At 44.8% G+C, this 21,242-nt stretch overlaps 2 protein-coding genes across 2 annotated transcripts in view; one reads left to right on the forward strand and one right to left on the reverse strand.

Moving 5' to 3' along the window:
• The window catches only part of DYRK4 (dual specificity tyrosine phosphorylation regulated kinase 4), a 47,501-nt gene extending 44,046 nt beyond the window's left edge, over positions 1 to 3,455 (forward strand). Inside the window, exon 18 of the mRNA XM_087935514.1 lies at positions 3,166 to 3,455. Coding sequence (XP_087791640.1) covers positions 3,166 to 3,425 — 260 coding nt within the window. The 3' untranslated portion in view covers positions 3,426 to 3,455. The remainder of the gene's footprint in view (positions 1 to 3,165) is intronic.
• Positions 3,456 to 7,898: 4,443 nt separating this feature from the next.
• AKAP3 (A-kinase anchoring protein 3) lies at positions 7,899 to 15,201 on the reverse strand. Its single transcript, XM_087934306.1, has 4 exons — positions 15,164 to 15,201; positions 14,871 to 14,978; positions 9,379 to 11,466; positions 7,899 to 8,180 (listed from the first exon to the last, which is right to left on the reverse strand). Exons 2-4 carry the CDS (start codon positions 14,976 to 14,978, stop codon positions 8,025 to 8,027), a joined length of 2,352 nt encoding a protein of 783 aa, XP_087790432.1. The 5' UTR covers positions 15,164 to 15,201; the 3' UTR covers positions 7,899 to 8,024.
• Positions 15,202 to 21,242: the final 6,041 nt, after the last annotated feature.

Below are 21,242 nucleotides of genomic sequence, written 5' to 3' on the forward strand. Positions count from 1 at the left end.
CGAAAATGAGCATGCAAAACTACTGTGGGACTTCCGAATACAGACTGACAAAGTTTTGGAACACAATAGCCTAGATATCACGATTGTGGAGAAGAAAAAAGTGTGGATCATTGACATTGCCATACCTGGTGACAGCAGAATCGATGAGAAACAACTTGAAAAAGTTACCAGATATCAAGACTTGAGAATCGAACTGCAGAGACTCTGGCCTACACCAGTGCACGTGGTTCCAGTGGTACTCGGCACACTGGGTGCTGTGCCTAAAGACCTAGGCAAGCACTTGAAAACAATTGGTGCTGACAAGATCACCATTGGTCAGCTGCAGAAGGCCACCTTACTGGGATCTGCTCGCATAATCCGCTGATAAATCACGCAGTCCTAAACACTTGGGAAGTGTTCAACTAGTGATTTGTGATACGAAACTCACCATAGTTATCTCATTTGCTGTGTACACTGTCATTTTTGGTATATAATAATAGTAATAATAATAATAGTAATCAAGCTCTATATGTACTCCTCAACTTACAACTGTTCATTCAGGGACCGTACAAAGCTAGGACAGTGCTAAAAAAACCACCAAAAAAAGGTGACTGAGGGCTGGTCCTCACACTTACAACTGCCCCCAGGGTCATCTGGTCAAAATTTGGGCACTTGGCAACTACCTGTGTATTTTACAACAGATATATTCTCCCAGGGAGATCTCATAATCGCCATTTCCCAGGGGACTTCTGACAAGCTAAATCAATAGAGGGAAGCTGGATTTGCTTAAAGTCTGTGTGATTCATTGAACGACTGTGGCCAAAGACACAAAAGTCTGGCATGACTCGCTTAGGAGCTGTGACTTGGCATTGGTTAGAATGTAGCACAGGTAGCCTTCGGCTTGCAACAGTTCATTTTGCAGCCATTCGAAGTTACGACGCCACTGAAAAAAAGGGACTGATTATCTTGTTTCACACTTAATGACCTTTGCAGGCTCCCCGTGATCATGTATGATCCAAATTCAGAGGCTTGAACAAACGGTTCATATTTATGACTGTTGCTGCATCCCGCAAACCCGTCTTGCAACCTTCTCACAAACCAAATCAACGGGGAAGCCAGATTCTAGTAACACAAACCGGCTTGCTAACTTATCCCCGGCAGTCATTCGCTTAACAACGGTGGCGAGAAAGGTCATAAAGTGAGGCCAAACTCCCTTTAAAATGGTCTCGCTTAACAACAGACCTTTGGGGTTTGATTGTGGCCATAAGTTGAGGACTAGCTGTATAAAGAAAAAAAAATTCTACTGATGTGTACACAGCAGTGGGCACAATCGGTTAGTTTTTAAGAAGCAGCTGTCAACTAAAAAAAATACTTTTTTGGTCTTTTTAGTTGTCAGCAGAAAAGGGAGTGGGGAAAAGCAGTGCATTCCTTAAATGCTTCAGATAATTGCGAGGCGGCCGAAGCTGTTGGCACGCAAGATTATTACTGGAGAGCATGATTGATGACTCTTGACTATGGATGTGTCCCATTGGAGAATATACATTCAGGGGGTGGAGGGAAGACCAAGCTGAAGGGTGAAATGAATGATGTGTCTTAGTGTCAGCTGCACCCAGGTAACGCCGATATGGTCACTCCTAATAAATCATTTTTTTTTTACTCTGAGAGATGTGGCTAGAGATTTATGATTTGAATGGGGGTGTATTGTTGGAGCCCTGACAGCCAGCTGACACTAAGACACATCACTTTGGGGTGTGGTTTAATTGATTTTTTTTTTTGCACATTGCAGAGGGCTGGACTAGATGATCCCTTTGGTTCCTTCCAGCTCCACAGTTCTATGATTCTATGGCTTCTCTCTGTCAAGCTGAGTGGCAGGAAGCATAGCAGGTAGCCTTCATTAGATTTAAAAACAAAACAAAATAAACCAAAGGGGCCCACATTCCCTCTACACTCAAAGAAAAGAGAAAAGAAAAATGAATTCAAAAACAGTTCTCACAGGTTGGCTATAGACTGGAGTTTGTCACAATTCATTCCTGCTGCCTTCTTTTCATCGTCTTTCGATGGGCAGGCTAGTTGCCAGTAAAATAATATTACAGGTAGTCCTCGACTTACGACCGTTCAAAATTACAACGGCACTGAAAAAAAAGTGACTTAGGGCCATTTTTCACACATACGGCCATTGCTACCTCCCCAATGCCTTAAAGAACCTTGTGGTTCTCTCAACAACTGGGATGGTTCACTTAACAACCGTGGCAAAAAATATATATCATAAAATCAGGCCCTGCTCACTTAACAACTGCTTTGCTTAACAGTAGAAGTCATCCTCCCAATTGTAGTCATAACTTAGAGGATTACCTGTATCTGAAAATTTGTGACTGTATGATTGTAACTTTGTCACTTGTATCCTTGGCCAATAAATAATTCTGTTCTATTCTATTCTATTCTATTCTGTTCTGTTCTGTTCTGTTCTGTTCTGTTCTGTTCTGTTCTGTTCTGTTCTGTTCTATTCTATTCTATTTCTATTTCTATTTCCATTCCATTCTATTCTTCCTTATTTTATTCTATTCTTCCTTACTCCATCCCATTCCATTCCATTCCAATCCATTCCATTCCATTCCATTCCATTTCATTCCATTCCATTCCATTCCATTCCATTCCATTCCATTCCATTCTATTCTATTCTATTCTATTCTATTCTATTCTATTCTATTCTATTCTTATTTCTATTTCTGTTCCATTCCATTCTATTGTTCCTTATTCTATTCTATTCCATTCCATTCTATTCTTCCCTATTCTATTCTATTTCATTTCATTCCATTCCATTCCATTCCTCCTTATTCTATTCTATTCTATTCTATTCTATTCTATTCTATTCTATTCTATTCTTCCTTACTTTATTCTATTCTTCCTTATTCCATTCCATTCCTCCCTATTCTATTCTATTCTATTCTATTCTATTCTATTCTATTCTAATTCTAATTCTAACTCTATTCTATTCTATTCTTCCTTATTTTATTCTATTGTTCCTTATTCTCTTCTATTCTATTCTATTCTATTCTATTCTATTCTATTCTATTCTATTCTATTCTATTCTATTCAGATAGCGGCTGATAAACATGTCCATTTGCTGCTCTCTGGTTTTAGTGTCCAAACACAACAATAATATTTTATGTTTTTCCTCTTCCGCAGATGAAATCGCTCGGCAGCAGTCCGGCACAGAAGTAAAAACCGACTCACCTGAAAAATTACCTCTTTCGCATCAAAAACTTTCACCCGTTGCGTTGTCCGAAGAAATAAATAAAGAGGAAAACCAGAGCTCAGTTCAACAGGAAACTCCCACAAAGGAAGCAGAACCTCCAGTGGATAAAGTGACTAAAAGAGAACTCAGGCCTGGGAAGGTATTGCGGAAAAATACAAGCGTCTTACCACCCATCAAGTTCAAGCAGTGATTGGTTCTCTCTCTCTCTCTCTCCGTACAGTTCCTAGATAAATATTTTGCTGTAACGTGTTCAAGAACAGAAATTTAATGCATCTCTCTCTCTCTCTCTCTGTCTAACCGTGGTCTGTGCGCTTTTATTGGCAGTATTGGGATTTAGGTGGAACTAGATCTCACGGTCTCATGGTTTCAAGTAAACTGAATTCACACGTGCCAGATGTTGAATCATGGACTCGTAAGGAACTTGTCAGGCTTCAAAAAAAAAAAAAAGAAAGAAAGAAAGAAAGAAAAAGAAAAAAGAGATCATGCTATGAAATATAGTAATTTGTGTATTCAAGCAATAAATCGTGGTTTGTTCATTAAAGCGAACTGAAAATTTATCAGGGCACGAAAACGACATATTAAAGGCACGAATAGATTTGTAGATGAGTAGAATAAAGTTTAATAAACGTGAAGTAGAAATAATGCTACAGATTCAAGATAAATATCATCTGTAAGATGGTTTAACTAGAAAAACCAAATAACATTTCAAGCAAAATAATGTGTCTGGCTGTGTTTTTTTTTTGCAAAGGAGTCCCATATAAAGTTAAGGATTAGGACATATTTAAAGAAGTGGTGCGGTGGCCTAAAGGTGGAGTTCTCGCCTCATAATCAGAAGGCTGTGAGTTCAAACCTAGGTAGAGGAAGCTATTTCTCTCTCTCTGGACACGGTGAGAATATATCTGCTGAACAAAACTCCACAGTGGTGACAGGAAGGGTGACACCAGAAAAAGTTATCAAAGAGGCTAATTGATTTATGAGCATTCAGAAGAAACAGGAAAAGGAGTACAGTGGCTCAAGTGGTTGGGATCCTGGGCAGGAGGTTAGCAAGCCTGCATTCGAGATTTGAGATCTGCCGTTGGGTGGGGTTGAGCCAGTGGTGCAATTCAACCGATGTAACAGAGGTGGTATCCAGCAGATTCTGACTAATTCTGAAGAACTGGTAGCAGAAATTTTGAGTAGTTTGGAGAATTGGCAAATACCACCTCTGACTGGCCCTGCCCCCATCTATTCTCTACCTCCTGAATCCCAGATGATCGGCTGGGTCATTTTTTGTTGCCCTGCGCAAGAGAACGGTGCTGGAAAGCAGGTTTAGTGGCGTGCGGAGGGAATGGGGATTTTGCAGTATCCTTCCCCTGCCACGCCCACCAAGCCACACCCACAGAATTGGTAATAAACATTTATGAATCCCACCACTGGCTTTAAAGTTGAGAAGCTTCAAACTATTGCTTTAAAACAGGGGTCTTCAAAGAAACACTGCTTTAAACAGAGGCGGCATTCAACAGGATCTGACCAGTTCTGGAGAACCAGTAGCGGCCATTTTGAGTAGTTCAGCAAACTAGCAAATCCCACCTCTGTCTGGCTCTGCCCCCATCTCTTCTCGGCCTCCCATTGAGTCCCAGCTGATTGGCTGGGTCTTCTTTTGTTGCCCTGCAGAGAACGGAGCTGGAAAGCAGGTTAGTGAGGTGGGGAGGCCACGCCGACTAAGCCACACCCACAGAACCAGTAGTAAAAAAAATAAATGAATCCCACCACAGCGATGTAGCAACCAGTTCGGTGAGCATGCATGCACAGCATTTAGAAAGACCATTTTTAGCTCTAATACTAACCTTCTGCTGCAGCCCCGGTGAGTAAAACAGCTGCCACATGAATCAGCTGTGCTCAAAAACAAAGAAATAAAACACAGGAAAAGGGCAGGGATGGGTGGATGGAGGCCAGATGATCACCGCAACTCCCGGTTCGCCTGAACCAGTCCAAACCTGCAGAATCCCACCCCTGGGTTGAGTTCTCATCCTTCACTCCAGCTCCTGCCATGGACAAAGAAACCCCCAAGTGGGCATCATCATCCCCCAAACAATGGCTCATCCCTTCAACCCAGTAGCGCTTCGGTGCTTCTGTCATGAGCGCACAAGAAGAAATAGGAGCTGGTTGAGGGTTGAGGGCTATGGTGGAAGATAGCTTCTTCTGAAGAATGGAGGTGCACCATGTGAACTCATAAATTATTTCTATGGTCTTTTTTAGACTTACCAACAGAAAGGGAGGGGGGAGCAGTGCAGCCGCTTGCAAACTGAAACTGCATTCCATAAATGTTTTCCAAGATAGGAACTAGGTGACCGAAGTTTCTGCTGTGCAAAATTCTAACTGGAGAGCATGATTGATGACTCTTGGCTATGGATGTGTCCCATTGGAGAATATGAATTATGGTACACCCAGAGGGGTGGGAGAAAACCAGGGTCAAGGGGGACAATGAATGGTGTGTCTCAGAGTTGGCTACACCCAGGCAGCGCTGGCATGTCTACTCCTAATAAATCTTCTTTAAGCTTTGAAAATCCAGCTAGAGACTCATGATTTAAATGAGGGTTACTACCAGAGCCCTGACAAAGCTTCTTCAGCTCTTTATCCAGTCAGAGCTGAAGAAGCTTCTTGGATGAGAAGCGAAACATCTTCAGAGAAAAACCATGATGTGTCTCAGAGTTAGCTACACCCAGGCAGTGCCGGACATGTTAACTCCCAATAAATCCTGTTAAAGTTTTGGACGTTTGGCTCGAGACTCATGATTTAAATGGGGGTAACTGACGGAATCCTGACACACCAAGCCACAATCATCCTGAGGCAAAATATCTTAAAATGAAGATGGATTTATCTCCCTTCCTGATAGTTTATCAGCTCTGGATTTGGGGACATGGGTAGTCTGTTAAAATAATTCCCTAGTGAAAAAAAAATACCTGTGTTTGGGACATTCTGGCTGCTTGTTCTCTCAGACATATCACTATCTTTGGAGCTTCACAATGCAGACTATTAGTACACTTCTTATACCGTCTGTATGGCCACAAGTGAGCCCAACATTTGTGTTGTTAGGTGAGACATTCTTAAGTGCATTTTACCCCATTTTGTGACCTTTCTTGCCACAGTTATTAAGTGAATCTCTGCAGTTGTTCAGAGAGGCCCTGTCATGCCCCTGTTAGAATCTGACTCCAAGGGAGAGGAGGAACAGCTGACAGGGAGTGGGAGTTTGGCTCCGGAGGTTGTGGAGGAAACTGGGGAAGGGAAGAGCCTGGCTGGGCATTCAGAGGAAGACCCAGGCCCATCCCCTCTCCATCCTAGGGCACGCAGGGAGGAGTGGATAAGGGAGAAACGTGAATGGCGTGGTCTCCGGGGGAGGAAGGGGCCCTGATCCCCTTCATGGACTGCAGTTTTGAGGGTTGTTTAAAAGGACAAACTGCACATGGCCCAGTGCTGGAAGCAAAGTGTGAAATAATTCTAGTTTTTCAGTTCTTATCTGAGTTTTGGCATCCTTCCCAGTGTGTATATTTCAATATCTGTGGACAACTTCAAGCCCTTATCCTGCCTTGTCTCATTAATCGCTTCAGTTTGGTTTGTGTTGTTTTTTTTCCTATTTATAATTTATATGTATTTGGAGTTTCAAGGGCATTTCTTCCTTTTCACAACTGTTTGTGGGCGAGTTTTTTCTCCAGTCAATGATAATTGGACCTTTGAAGCCAAGTTGAAGGAATTAAAGGGACTTCACCTGTTTTTGTGACTTAGTTGCTTTTGTATTCCACCCTGTTTATAATTTATATGTATTTGGAGTTTCAAGGGCGTTTCTTCCTTTTCACAACTGTTTGTGGGGGAGTTTTTTCTCCAGTCAATGATAATTGGACCTTTGAAGCCAAGTTGAAGGAATTAAAGGGACTTCACCTGTTTTTGTGACTTAGTTGCTTTTGTATTCCACCCTGGGTCGGCACAGGCCCCTGGTATGTTCAAAACTGGTTTTAGCTAGAATTTGCCGACATGGGGATTGACTTAAGAGACAACCCCCAGAAACAAATAGTTATTATAGATAAATTGTAAATAAGGGGCAGGGAATAATGCAAAGCTGGGCTGCTGGGGTTCACAGGGGTTCAAGAGAGCCCCTCGCTAAGATTCTGTGCAGTTTGGAGAACCCCCCCCAAATCCCACTCAAGGCTGACCCCTCCCTGCCCGTCCCTGGAGTCCCCACATGGCCCATTTTGGAGGCAAATAAGTGCAGGGGGCACGCGGAGGCTCATGGAGGGCGAAAAACGTGCCTCCTAGATGTTCTGGAAGGCTGGAAATGGGCCCGTTTTCAGCTTCCAGAGAGCCTCCAGAGCCCAGGGAGGCCTTTTTCACAATCCCAGAGACTTGAGGAAAGCCTCCAGAGCATTGACAATACCCATCAGTCAATTGCAAAAGGCAACTCTGCTCAGAACAGCTTACATCCTACGACGATCTCTTCGACACGGTCAAATATCCACCTCTGCGTATCTCAGGTCCCTGGGAAGGACTTGATAAATGGACAAAAATGTCAAAATCACTTCTAAACATCTGGATGATTGCGTGATGAACCGCAATAATAATAACAATAACAATACGCCTGGAAATAATACTTCGCACTGACAGTAAGTATTTCCTTCCTTTATTCATTTCACTGCTCAGCAGGGGTTGGGGGAATCAGTAAAACTCATATCATCTTTGACCAATGAGTGCTGTATCAAGGAAAACTAATGGGGCAAGGAGAGGCCTGTGGTCCCGAAGAACCCGAGACATGCTGGGCTTACAGGTTCTGAAGCAGCCAATCCAGGACTGGCAACCGCACAAAATTGCCCAAGGCTTCTCCCAACTGCCTTTCCTTCTCATACTTCAGCACGGATTGCATGACGTCTCCCACGCTGTAGTTTCTCTCCACAGCCACCGTGGAGAGTTGCTGGAGCTGCAGGAGAAGACGAGGAGGTTGGAGGAAAAGGGAAATTGTCAAACAGATGCAGGTAGTCCTTGACTTACAACCACAACTGAGCCCAATATTTCTGTTGTTAATTGAGGCATTTGTTAAATGCTCTGGTGCCGTGCCAGTGCCGGAAGAAGTGGGCCGGTGGCCATGCAGGGTTTTGCTCGATGGGGCTGTTGAAGCTGCCGCCAGGAGGCGAGGCAGTTGTCAGGGTGTGGATGGCCTGGCTGTGGGAGCTCTGAGGTAAACTGGGCACATGGGACAGCTCAAAAAAAAAAAAGACACCCACCAAAAATAAGGCCTAGTGCCTATTTTGGAGCCCAAAAGAAAATAAGACCAGGTCTTATTTTCAGGGAAACACGATACTTGAGAGTGATTTCCACTTTCATCTACATTTAGCCTTCCCTCGCAGGTTGACAATAATACGGAGGGGGGTAGATTGAAAGCAGGGGCCGGGAGAATGGTATTCAACCATCCGTCGACTTCCATGAGACATTGCTGGCATCTTAAGGACACCCTGAGCAGACGTCACGGCATGTATGGTTGTTTCCCATAACAAAATAAATGGAAGAGATTTGTGGACATTTTGGACTGTGGGTGGCCAGTAGGGAAAAGGGGGGACTAACTATGCTTGCTTTTGTGTGGGAAACCCAGAGCTGGTTCCGCTTCTTCTATGCCAATGTGGTTTATTCAATAAAGTTTTATACTCTTGGTAAAATAATACACTGCGGTGCAGTGGCCTAGAGATGGAGCTCTCACCTCAAAATCAGGCTGTGAGTTCAATCCTAGGTAGAGGCAGATATTTCTCTCTCTGGGCACACTGAGAATGTATCTGCTGAACAAAACTCCACATTGGCAACATGAAAGGCATCCGGCCATGAAAACGCTCTACTAGCTCCATTCAGTTGCCCAGACTCCACCCCGCAAAGGATTATGGGATTGTTAAATGAAGGTGATGAGATGACTCCTGGTAAAATAATGTCCCAGGAGTTCCTTTTTCTGGATTCGCCAACTGGACAGTTGATGTATTTGCATACTTTCTTGGACTACCTGTCTACAATTATAAACAGGATCAGAAAAAGTATTCCTGCTCCTTCAAATAATGAGCAGAACCCCAATGCCATCCTAGCTTTATCTTCTCCTTGCACACTTCCCCACGCCCTCCCAGCATTTCCAATTGTACCTTGTTCAGGGTTTCTTCATCATCATCCATGAAGTACAACATTGGGACGTTCAACTGAGAGGCTGCCACCCATTGAAGAATGGCTTGGAGTTGCTTGTTGTGCATGTTTTCCGGAGCGCTCTGGTTAGCCACAACCACTTTATGTCCGGTAGGTGTGTCTTCTCCGGACTCTGGTCTGCTTTCCGCATTTCCTGAGCTCTTTGAATAGAAACCTCCACTCATCTCCTCTCCATCTCCAAGTTCTCCCAGTCCTGACTCAGGATTGCTGTATTTGGCAATCATCAGACACAACTTGGTCACAGTATCGACCAGTTTGTCAATGAAGGGTCCACTACTTCCTTCCTTCTTGTTGACATCGCACTGGTCCAGAATCATTTTGGTCAGTCCGGATATAGCATCTTCATAAGAATGGTCTGCATCGCAAGGTCCCAAAGGACCTAGGCCTGGGCCTTCAGGAGCCTTGAAAGCACCCTGGATTGCTTCGTCACCCATCAATGTCCCTGAATTTCCTCCTAATTTGTTGACGGTCTCATTGATGAGCTTCTGGATCAGCATTACGACCACGCTTGACATATCGTTTTCCGTGTTCGTCCCAAGCTGCTCATCCTCACATTGCTTCAAAGTGTCGGACAGTTTTAAAGAGCCGAGGCCTTTATCTTGGCCCATGAAGCCCAGGCTGCCACCTGCCTTGCTGGATCGGCCCCCATCCACTGCATCCTTCATGGCGTTCTCCTGCTGCACCAGATGATACTGTATCAGCAACAACGCTGTCACAATCAGATCTCTCGCCCAAGAATCGGTGGTAAGATTAGAAAGGTCTGGCATTTCTTGGGTTGGCATAGGCTTGGCGGGCATTGGGACTGTCCCTGTATTGTCCTGATGTTGCTTCTGATGCCACATGTTGAGACCTTCTTTGATGATGTGATTGCCAACCGTTTCCGCGCAAGTCATTTCCTTATCTTTCATGGTTTCCGTTTTCGCCGCCGAGAACCTCATGTTCTGAGTCTTGGTGTCGGTGCCCTGGCCGGTTTTGATGGTAGCAAAGGCCATACTCTGAGATTTGGCTTTCTCGCTGACCTGCTTTTGCACAATCAGAGCATTGTGCAGGCGGTTCAGCATGGCTTGCACGATCTCAGAGGCCTTTTGGCTGCCTTGCGTGAAGAGGCTTCGCTTCACGGCAGACACAAAGTCAGAATCGGTCATGAGGGTCCCGGTGACGTCATGTAAGTTCTTCATGCAGGAGTCAATCAGGTCGGACACCACCTCCTTGGAGTGCTTCAGCAGAACCTTCTTCAACACGGCGCACGCGATGTTGGAATCGTTGACTTTGACTTTCATCGTCTTCATCACGGAAACCATCATGTCCGAAACCACATTATTGGCATAAACTAGGATCCCTTTGCTCAGCTTGTTGTTGTTGTATTCATCAGGCCCAAAGCGCTTCCGGTGGTGGCAGCCTCTGACCTCGTCCCTTTGGGGCTCGCTTTTATTGGGCACTTCCGTGTTTTCCTCTTTGTAATAAATGGTGGTTTTCTTCTTAGTGGTGGGGCTTTCTTCGAATTTGCACTCGCACATCCTGGTAGGGATGTGTTTGCTATCCTCGGTCCCCACTCCAATGGACCGGTGGCTGTGGTCTCCAGCAGCGGCAAACAGTGTGTTGTGTATGCAGGTGGGGGTGCTTTCCGAGCGGTCGTTCATCTCCTTGCGTGCCATCGCGATGGCGAGGTTGGAAAGCCTGTTGCAATAAAAAGAGACTTCATCCGGGTCAGGATTGGGGTTCGGGGAAGAGGAACCCTCGCTCTCTTCATCCTTGGATTCCTTCTGACAACCGGCCTTCATGCTTAAGTGGAAGTTGGGAGACCCCCGGTTGGAGCTGACATTCAGACTGAATTCTTCATCGCAAGCATTGTAGGGGGCCGGAGAACGGACGTTGCGCTTGGGCATGGTTTGACGTCCCTCGGACGGGTCTCTTGGCCTTGCCCTTCTGGCATTGTTACTGGCATTCAAAGCATCCTGGGCACCAACATCGGACTTCTCCAGATCTTGCCGGAGTCTGCTCAGGACCTTGAGGGGATCAGAGGAAGTTTGCTGGAAAAGCTTAACACAGTCAGTTTAAGAAATGGAACAAAGGACATTTTTCATAACAAATCCCTCCCTGTCATCTCCTCATATGGAACTGGCACCCATAGGTGATTGGTAGGTGGGAAGTCATTCACTGTCTACCCTGGATAAAGTTTCAATGGCTGTCACTTTGGCCAGGAAAATGAGCAGCTATCTTAAACGGCTGTCCTAAGTAGACACAGAATTGAATATACTGTGCAACCAGCAGTACTAGGGAGCACAATTGTTCCTTGACTTTGGACAGTGGGCAAGAAATGACGTCTTGCATGCCTCCTATCAACAACGGGCCAAGAAAGCTAGCAACTTGGAAAGAAGAAGGAAGGAAGGAGGAGCAATTAATGCAATTAACCAGTGGTATTCTACTGGTTCGGGCGAACTGGTTGTAAAAAATGCTACCGTTTGGCCAAACTGGTAGTAAAAAAACAGCTACTGGTTTGGCCAAACTGTTTTTTTCTCTTTTTTTCCCAACGATCAGCTGTTCCAACAATCAGCCATGCCGGGATCCCTCTTGCTGTCTTTCTGATTTGCCAAAGAGAAGAATCCATGCCCACCCAGTCACATGTCCATGCCCACCTAGCCACTCCCACCTAGCCATGCCCACAGAACTAGTAGTACAAAATATTTGCATCCCACCCCTGAATTAATGGCATTGAACTTGAAGGAGAAGGAGAAATTCAACCCAAGATGAAACAAATATCAAGAGTTGAAACTTCAGATCCTGCTAACCCAAGATCAGGAACTCAAGGAACTGTGAATTGAACAAAGGGGAATTGAATCAATTATTTACACTATGCCTAAAAAGTTTCTCTTACCCAACAGAATGGAATAATGGAGTGGAACAAGAAGGTGGAGATTAGGACATGCACACACTGCTAATCATCCCTGAGCTGACTTTCTAATGCCCTAAGAATATTAAGGGCAAGATAAATTATTCTGCTCCCAAGTTGATTTGATAGAGATTTTTTGGCAAGAGTTGCGACTTCATTGCTGAAGCCGATATGGAGGAGGATGGGGGAAAGGAGGAGGAGAGGAAGAGGAGGGAGGGAGGGAGGGAGGAGGAGGAAGGAAGGAAGGAAGGAAGGAAGGAAGGAAGGAAGGAAGGAAGGAAGGAAGGAAGGAAGGAGGCTACTGTAGAGAAATAACCCCCCCCAAAAAAAAAACACTTGAGAAAGTGCTCCACCTACATTTCAGCACAATCAAAAATGCCCTAGAAGTATCTTTCTTTTCAGGTCATGCGTCTGTTTCTTCTTTCAAAATGTGAGGATGTCTGATTATGCAAACATGTCTCCTCTTTGCACACACACCCAACTCCCCAATCCCCAAGCACTCTCCAGAATTGCCATTATGTTTTCTCTTAACCTGCAAAATGTGACACCCATTCTATGCTACAGGCTTACAGAAGGCCAGTTTTGAAAAGGCAGTTCCATGAGATTTGACAGAGAGGGCACGTTAGATCCCCAGTGTCCTATTTTGGCTTTTACAGATCATGCCTTCAATCACTGTTTGCTGCCTTCCAAAGGCCACCAAGCAAATGACAGTTAGACTTATGGACCCGATGCAAAGACCCACACATTGTCTTTGATGCACTCAAGAAAATGAGATAACGGGATGAGTAACCTGTCAAAATTACCCCTTTCCCAAGTCACCATCATGAAATGGTGGACAGTTTCATGCTGAAGACTGATAGTGTGGTGTGCAAAACTGACTTCTGATCATCCACAAGGTTGATATTCCCCAAGCCAGTCTCCTCCTCCCACCCCAAGGACCACATCTGAAAACAAGAGCCGCCGGTGGGGCAGAAAAATATTTCTGAACAGAAAAGCTGCTATGCCAGGCAACATGCCAAGATACCTTGTCAAATCCCAAATGTGCCAACTGCGGCCAACCTACAGTAGTAGATATTAAAAATCCAGTGCCAGACACATCATCAGAGGTGGAATTCTGCCAGTTTGGATCAGTTCTGGCATATCAGTAGCGAAAATTTTGACTGGTTCAGAGAACTGGCAAACACCACCTCTGTCTAGCCCTGCCTACCCACCCCTGTTCTTACCTCTCACCTCTCCTATATTCTGTTGTTTATTACCTCAACTGATTTGAGCATCAAAACGGATTGCCGCGCCTCAGCTGAGCTAAGAAACAGCTGTAGGTTGGCCTCAGGCTCATTTGCACATGAGTGAATAGCACATTCAGCACGCCTCAGTGGCGGTAAGAAACAGCTGTAGATTGGTCTTAAGACCAGGGGTAGGATTCTACCGGTTCAGTCCGGCTCTGTAGAACCAGTAGCTCTGAAGAGCAGCAGACATAGAACCGGTTCTGTCTGCTGCTGTTTTGGCCCGCCCGCCCGGTTGGGCTCTTACCTGACCTTTATTTTGTGGTTTTTCAACTTCAGCTGCCTTGCGAGGCACAACTGCAGTTGAAAAAGCAGGAAAAAAGTGCTTTTTCAAAAGCTGCTTCCCTGCACACAGCGCTGCTCAGCTGTCCAGGCAGCAAGCTGACGGAGATTTCCATGCGCGCGCAGCGTGCAGGGAAGCAAATTGTAAATCACTGAACCAGTAGCTAAACCGGTCGGATCCCACCCCTGCTTAAGACTCATTTGCATTTGGCATACCTCAGCTGAACGTTCATAAAAGCATGTCTGTGCTAGGTCAGTCTTAGACTCATTTGCGTTTGGCACGTCTCAGCTGAGTCTGCGCTTTCAGGAAAGCATGTCTATTCTAGGTTGTCCTTAGACTCATTTGCATGCACACGAATCACACGTTTGGTGCGCCTCAGCTGAGTTGTCAACTAAAACAATACTTCTTTGGTCTTTTTAATTGCTGGCAGAAAGGGAGCGGGGAAAAGCAGTGCATTCCTTAAATGCTTCAGATAATCACCTTGGCAGCCAAAGCTGTTGGTGCACAAGACTATTTAACTGGAGAGCCTGATTGATGACTCTTGGCTATGGATGTGTCTCATTGGAGAATATACATCCAGGGGGTGGGGGGAAGACCAGGGTCAAGGGTGAAATGAATGATGTGTCAGTTGGCTACAACCAGGAAACGCCAACATGTTAACTCCTAATAAATCAATCTTTTTTACTCTGAGAGATGTGGCTAGAGACTTGTGATTTGAATAGGGGTGCATGTCGGGGCTTTGACATGACTTTTCAGAAAAACATGGCTGTGCTAGGTCAGCCTTAGACTCATTTGCATGTGCGCATAGAACCAGTAGGGAAAAAAAATGGAAACCCACCACTGCACATCATCTTCCACTCTAGACCCTTCTGACTGAAGAATTTATTTGCAGCCAGCAGAACAAGCTCGTATGGCTTCCTGGATCTCTCTATTTGTTGTGCCAACCAAGCCTGCTGCCAGAACAGGCTGTCTCCTTACCGTCCAGTTCTGTTGCTCCTTCTCCTCCTCCTTCTCCTCACCGGGTGCGTAACGCTCAACTTTACACAATCCACTCTGGCTCTGTAACCAGTCAATGTTCTCTGACATCTGAGAGGAGAAGAAATGACAGCTAATGTGAAGGTTGGCCATTTCACCTTGATCGTGTTGAGCCAGGAACCTTCTTTTCCCACGCTGGGTAGTGGATTTTTTTTCCAACCCCCAAGAAAACAATTGAAGGGAAAACTAAAAAAAAAAAAATTAAGGGAAAAAAAAATCAACCCTCTGCCACTTACCAGTTTTTTACGGCCACGAGTGGGGCTACCGGTGTCTTCAGCTTCTGCAAGACCACAGAAGGTGATACAGTATTAGCAGAAAACTTCAACTTTTGGGCAAGTTCGCATATTATAGAAGCTATTTCCTATATCTGTGTTGGCGAACCTATGCCACACGTGCCAGAAGTGGCATGCCAAGTCATTCTGCCAGCACGTGAGGGCTCTCCCGGAAGAGCCCCACTGCACACGCATGCGTGCCACTGTCGCCCGACAGCTGATTGTCGAGTAACTGGTGCGCATGAGTGGGGGGTTTACAGGGGTGCATGGGAGACACCACACATGCGCATAGATGTGCAGCGCAAGGGGAGTCATGCGTGTATCACAGAGATGTGCAATTTGCATGTGCCTGGGGGGATTGTGCATGCGTGCACAGAGATGTGTGGTGCACTGAAGGATTATCTAATAAAGGGTGGGATTCTACCAGTTCGCACCTATTTAGAACTGGTTGTTAACATTCTAAGCAGTTTGGAGAACCGGTTGTTATAAGAAATTACTGGCCTAATCCTGTAAGGAAGGCAGGAAGGAAACATTCTGGTGTTGCTTACAGAAACTGCCTTTCTGTTATCCCTTATTACATTCTTGGCAGGACTAGACTTCCTGTCCCTGGAACTTCTCTGGATTGTGCATACATGTGCAGAGAGGGTGGGGGGGGGGGTAGCATGCATTGCCTTCTGGGTGCTGGCACGCAAGTGTGAGTGCACGAGCACGCATGTAATTATCGGCACAGGAGCTGAAAAAGGTTTGCCACCACTATATGTTTCCATTTCTGCTGCTACAAAATGCGAGGTAGCTAAGCTGCCTTTGGGGTTTTCTCCACTGAGGAGCCTTCCAATGTTCAGAGTCGCAACAGTGAAGCCTCCTGGGGAGTGGGAGGGATATTCTCTTGCATGTCTATGGAAAGTCTCAGTCATCCAGCTCCCGGTTGTCCCAAAAGTAATTTTTCAGGTGGCAACTGGACTTTTTGGTTTTTCTTTGAAGAGGTTTTGATTCTTATCCAAGAAGCTTCTTCAGTTTTAACTTCTGATTTCTTCCAAACTGAAGAACCTTCTTGGATGAGAAGCGAAACCTCTTCAAAGAAAAACAAGAAAGTCCAGTTGCTTCCTGAAAAAAGCACCTTTGGGACATATTCTCTTGTTTGTTCTCCAGAAATTATCCCAGGAGGCCTAGGTGTTGCTGACTCATCTTTGTTTCAAGGCCATTGAGCCAGCACTGTCGGAAGACATTCCTGTGGTCATGTGGCCAGCATGATAGCATGAAACACTGTTAACTTCCCACTGAAGTGTGTTGTAGTTCGCCAGCAGCCTGTGCAGACAGCAGCAGAATCGGACAGTGGGGAAGAACGGGGATCAGTCTAGGAGTCTGGAGAGGACTCGAAGGTCCTGTGTTGGATGTAGAGATGAGACCAGGACTACCTGGAAGTTGTGGGCTGACTCCGGAGCCTCCGGAGTTTGGCAGCAGCGAGGCAGAGGACCCAGGGGAGCCTGTTCCCAGTGTGTGTGTGTGCAGAGCTGCTAGAAGGCAAGAGCAGCTGAAACAAAAGGGGTGACTCGAGAGTAAGGCTGGGAGGTGATTGCCCCTCCCATAAGGAATAAAAGTCAGTCCAAGATGACGAAACCTCTGCAGGAAGCAAAGTCATTCGTTCGGTTCGGATTCTTTCTTGAAGCTCTTTGTACTTTGGTTTGGTTTTTTTCTAGTTGATTGGGCACTTCTGTTATTGGCAGCACTTCACAGGACAGAAAGGTGGGTGCTTATCTTGAGGGACTGTTTGAGATTCATTACCAGCTGGGAATGAAAATAATTCCCAACGTTGCAATAAAACAAGTCTTGTTTTTAAAATAAGCATGTGCATAATTATGGTCTCAGAAGCCTTGGTCAGAGCAAAGTATACCTATTTATCTACTCACATTTTCATGCTTTTGAACTGCTAGATTGGCAGGAGCTCACCTTTTCACATGGCGCTCGGGACTTGAACCTGGGCTGCTGGCTTTCCAGCTGAGAAGTCCAGGGTCTTAAGCGCCAAGCCTTAAGAAGACAACCATCAGGGTATAGGGCAGGGATGTCAAACTTGATTTCTTTGAGGGCCGCATCAGGGTTGATGCAGGCTTTGGACCTCAGGGGGTCGGGGTCGGCGTAGCCAGGGTTGGCATGGCCAGCTTGCCGTCACACGTGTCAGGTGCGCCTGTGGGGGCCTGAGCACTCTGCTAGCAAAAAACGGGCTCCCAAACTCCGTTTTTGGCTGTGACGGCTTCCTGCAACTCTCTACCAGCGAAAACGGAGCTTGGGAGGGCCATGCAACATGGGCCAGTCCTTCATTGTTTCCAGGTCAGCTCCGCGGACCAGAACTAAGCCCCCCGTGGGCTATGAGTTTGACATCCCTGGTACAGGGCCTCCTGTACCAGGAATTGGACTAGAAGACCTTTAAGGTCGCTCCCCACTCTATTATTCTGCAGTCCGAACGGATAGTATCACTGTTAAGGGAAGAGCATTAAGGCTTAGCAAAAGTGAACCCTAGCTGCATTAAACACATCCATTTAGTGCAGTTCTGCTACGTATGCAACAATAGACCTTCCAAGAATTAATAACTGGTTCATTAAACAAGGTGGCTTGAAAGAAAGGTGTACTTGGGGAGACAATTATTTGAATCTGGAAGGAGGGAACCAACTGACGTCTTCTCTTCACTGATGGTCTGAAGGACGGGCTCACCTGCTACAATTTCCATCACTTCCTGCTGGTGAGGAGGCTGGTAAGGAAGGCCTACCCGCCTTCCTTCCCTGCGTACCAAAAACAAGGACATATTAAAACCAAGACTATCCAAAAATAACAGGACAATTAAAAAAAACAAACCAATCAGATTCTACAGGTTTACAACAGATGTGATGCAACAGAAGTTTACAACAGAGATTCTGACCAGTTCTGGAGAACCAGTGGCAGAAATTTGGAGTAGTTCAGAGAATTGGCAAATTCCACCTCTGACTGGCCCCACCCTCATCTCTTGTCTGCCTCCCATTGAGTCCCAGCTGATCGGCTGGGTCTTCTTTGGTTGCCCTGCACAGGAGAACGGAGCTGGAAAGCAGGTTAGTGGGGTGGAGAGGGAATGGGGATTTTACGGTATCCTTCCCCTGCCACACCCACCAAGCCACGCCCACCAAGCCACGCCTACAGAACCAGTCGTAAACAATTTTTGAATCCCACCACTGGTTTACAAGAGTTAGACTTCCTTTGCTGGCCCATCCCTTAAGGTAGAGATAGTTTGATCTCTGGAGCTTAACACGTCTCGGCCTGCGTTGACCTCAGAATGAAGAAACCCGGCCTACCTCCAGAACCTCAATGTGAGGATTTCACAAAGAGTTCCCCAAAAGCAGGCGTTTAGGCCAAGCTTCCAGGATGTTCCTCAAAGGCTCCCCACAGTGTGGCCTCCTCTCTCATCCTCTACTTGTCAGAATGGACCTTGGAGTCACAATGCCCAGGTTACTCTGCTGTTTCCATGGCAACCATCAACACCATCAGAAGGAGGTTCAGCAGTTAGTCCAGGCTGTGGGGAGGAGACTGGTGAAATGACCAAAATCCCGAGGATCGGTCCCTGGTGCATTTATGGTCGGGTTTATTTACGGGGATTAAATTAGGGACAGTGAAGCTTCTTCTTTCTTCAAAGATGAAATCCACCATAATACTGGATGTTTCTTCCTGTAAAACTGATAGTCAATTCCTCCCATTCCCCAATTCTTTCTTGTTTTTCTTTGGTACTGTACAAGTAAAGGACCCAAGAGGCTGAACTGTGCAGTAGATCCAGGATGGACACGGCTCCTTCATCCAATTATTTTCCAGATAGTGGGCAATAGGCCTTTTGGAGGCCTTTCTGATATAGGTGATAGATAGATAGATAGATAGATAGATAGATAGATAGATAGATAGATAGATAGATAGATAGATAGATAGATAGATAAGTAGATTGATTAGAGAGATGGGGGGATGATAGGTGGTAGGTGGATTGATGGATGAATAAATGGCTGGCTGGCTGGATGATACATGGATTGATAGATAGATGACAGATGGGTGGGTGGGAGGATGGATAGAGAGATATATAGAGAAATAGATAGCTAACTTAGCTAAGATAGACAGACAGACAGACAATACATAAATGATAGACAGATGTAGAGATCGAGAAATTAGATAGACAGATAATAGATGAGAGATAGATGATAGATGGATATGGAGATAGATGATAAATAGATGGAGAGAGATATATATTTTGATATATATTTTGATCCTTGCAAAATGGAAATTTCATTCTATTTATTATTACATATACAACCTGAAATCACAGCTTTGCTTTTCTTATTTTTTCTTTAGCTGACGTTGGCTCCCATTCACATCAAGTTCTTCCCTAGAACCTAGGATGTTGTTATGTATCGACACAGTATAGATGGGGATCCAAATAGTGTGGCTTTTTCTAATTTGACAGGTGGAAATTTTGTCCGTGTTCAGATTTGTCTAAGTGTTTAGACTGGATTTGGCATTTTTATCCACCCATCAAATCCTTCTCAAGGATCTGAGATAGGCAGAGGTGGATGTTTGGTGGTATCAAAGGTATCGTCGCAGGATATAAGCTGTTCCAAGTAAAGCTGTCTTTTGCAATTGATGAGGATTTTGTCAATTCCGATGGCGTTCAAGTGATGTTCCAGATATTTTGGGATTGCATCCAAGATACCTATTCTTATTGGTATCACTTTTGCTTTCCTTTGCCACAGTTATTCTACTTCTATTTTCAGGTCTTTTGTGACTTTCTCCAATTCTTTTTCTTTTCTTCTGCTGTCTCCAAATATTACTACAACCATATTATTAAATCTAGGGAAACAGAAGAAGCTCCCAGTACTGATTACTATTTTATTGATTTGTAGATGACTTTTTGCTCCTATATTGTTGGAAAATTTCAGTGATTAATTAAAAACGTTTTCCAGTCTCCTTGAATAGTGCTTTTGTAGCAGTGCCTTCTTATAGATCAAAGGTTTTGCTGGTTGTGCAAGCAATTGTATGATTTCAGTACTAAATGTTGACCAGATAGTATTATTTTCAATTGTCAACTCTTAGGAGTGACTTCTTCACAGCAGTTATACATTGCAAAACCTAATCTTTTTAAGCTTCCTGTTGCACTTGTTGGGAGTTTTTGTGTAATCTCATTTCATACCTTCTTTGGAAATTCCTCCAATTCCTCTTTAATTTTTTTTTTTAGAAATTTCCTCACTTTCTGGGCAGAATTCAGTCCAAACTCTACTGTTTAAAAGTAAAAACCATGCCTTCCCATTTATCTCGTCAAAACAGAATCTTTAAATCTGTCAAAAAAGAATAAATGCTTTTTTCCTTGTATACAAGCTTCTAATTGGAATTTATTTAAGAACAATTAAATGAGTTTTGTCAATCTTCAAACACAGGCACCCCAAGTTTGCATGCCTACTCAGTAAATCTGGGAGAGAAAATATTTACCTTTCCAAAGTGGCTTTTTTTTTTTTTGCCAACACAAAAATGTGACTCACACAAAATAATCCAGGCAAAGCAAAAGAACATTTATTAAGGGGGAGGTTAAATCTTTTTACATGGTGCAGAAACAAATTTGGTATATGTGATGTGTCAAAACAACAACAACAAATCAAACAGTAAGACATAAATTAGATGTGAAAATGAAATAACAGTGATCCTAGGTCCGTGATGGTGAATCTATGGCACGCATGCCGGAAGTGGCACGCAGAGCCATTTTCGCTGGCATGAGAGCCATCACCCCAGAGCAGGTCCACTGTGTATGCACGCATGCACACCTGCCACCCACCCACCAAGCTGATCATCGGGTAGCTGCCACGCATGTGCAGGTGGTACGTTGGAGATGCACGCGCATGCACAGAAAGGTGTCGCACACGTGGGGGTTGTGTACACATGGAAAGCAGGGGTGCGTGCATTGTCTTATGAGTGTTGGCACACAATGACGGAAAGGTTAGCCATCACTGTCCTAGATAACAATGATCCTAAATAACATTGCACAAGTGGCAAA

This window comes from Pseudonaja textilis, chromosome 5 (genome assembly GCF_049901715.1).
Source record: "Pseudonaja textilis isolate UNSWEBS1 chromosome 5, rPseTex1.2, whole genome shotgun sequence".
Classification (NCBI taxonomy): domain Eukaryota; kingdom Metazoa; phylum Chordata; class Lepidosauria; order Squamata; family Elapidae; genus Pseudonaja; species Pseudonaja textilis.

Excerpts from the sequence above, each read along its gene's own strand:
- AKAP3 (XM_087934306.1), bottom strand. The coding sequence starts at position 14,978 with ATGTCAGAGAACATTGACTGGTTACAGAGCCAGAGTGGATTGTGTAAA. Across the intron at positions 11,467-14,870 it reads AGGAGCAACAGAACTGGACG|CAAACTTCCTCTGATCCCCT; the intron begins GTAAGGAGACAG and ends AAGCTTTTCCAG. Across the intron at positions 8,181-9,378 it reads ATGAAGAAACCCTGAACAAG|CTCCAGCAACTCTCCACGGT; the intron begins GTACAATTGGAA and ends CTTCTCCTGCAG.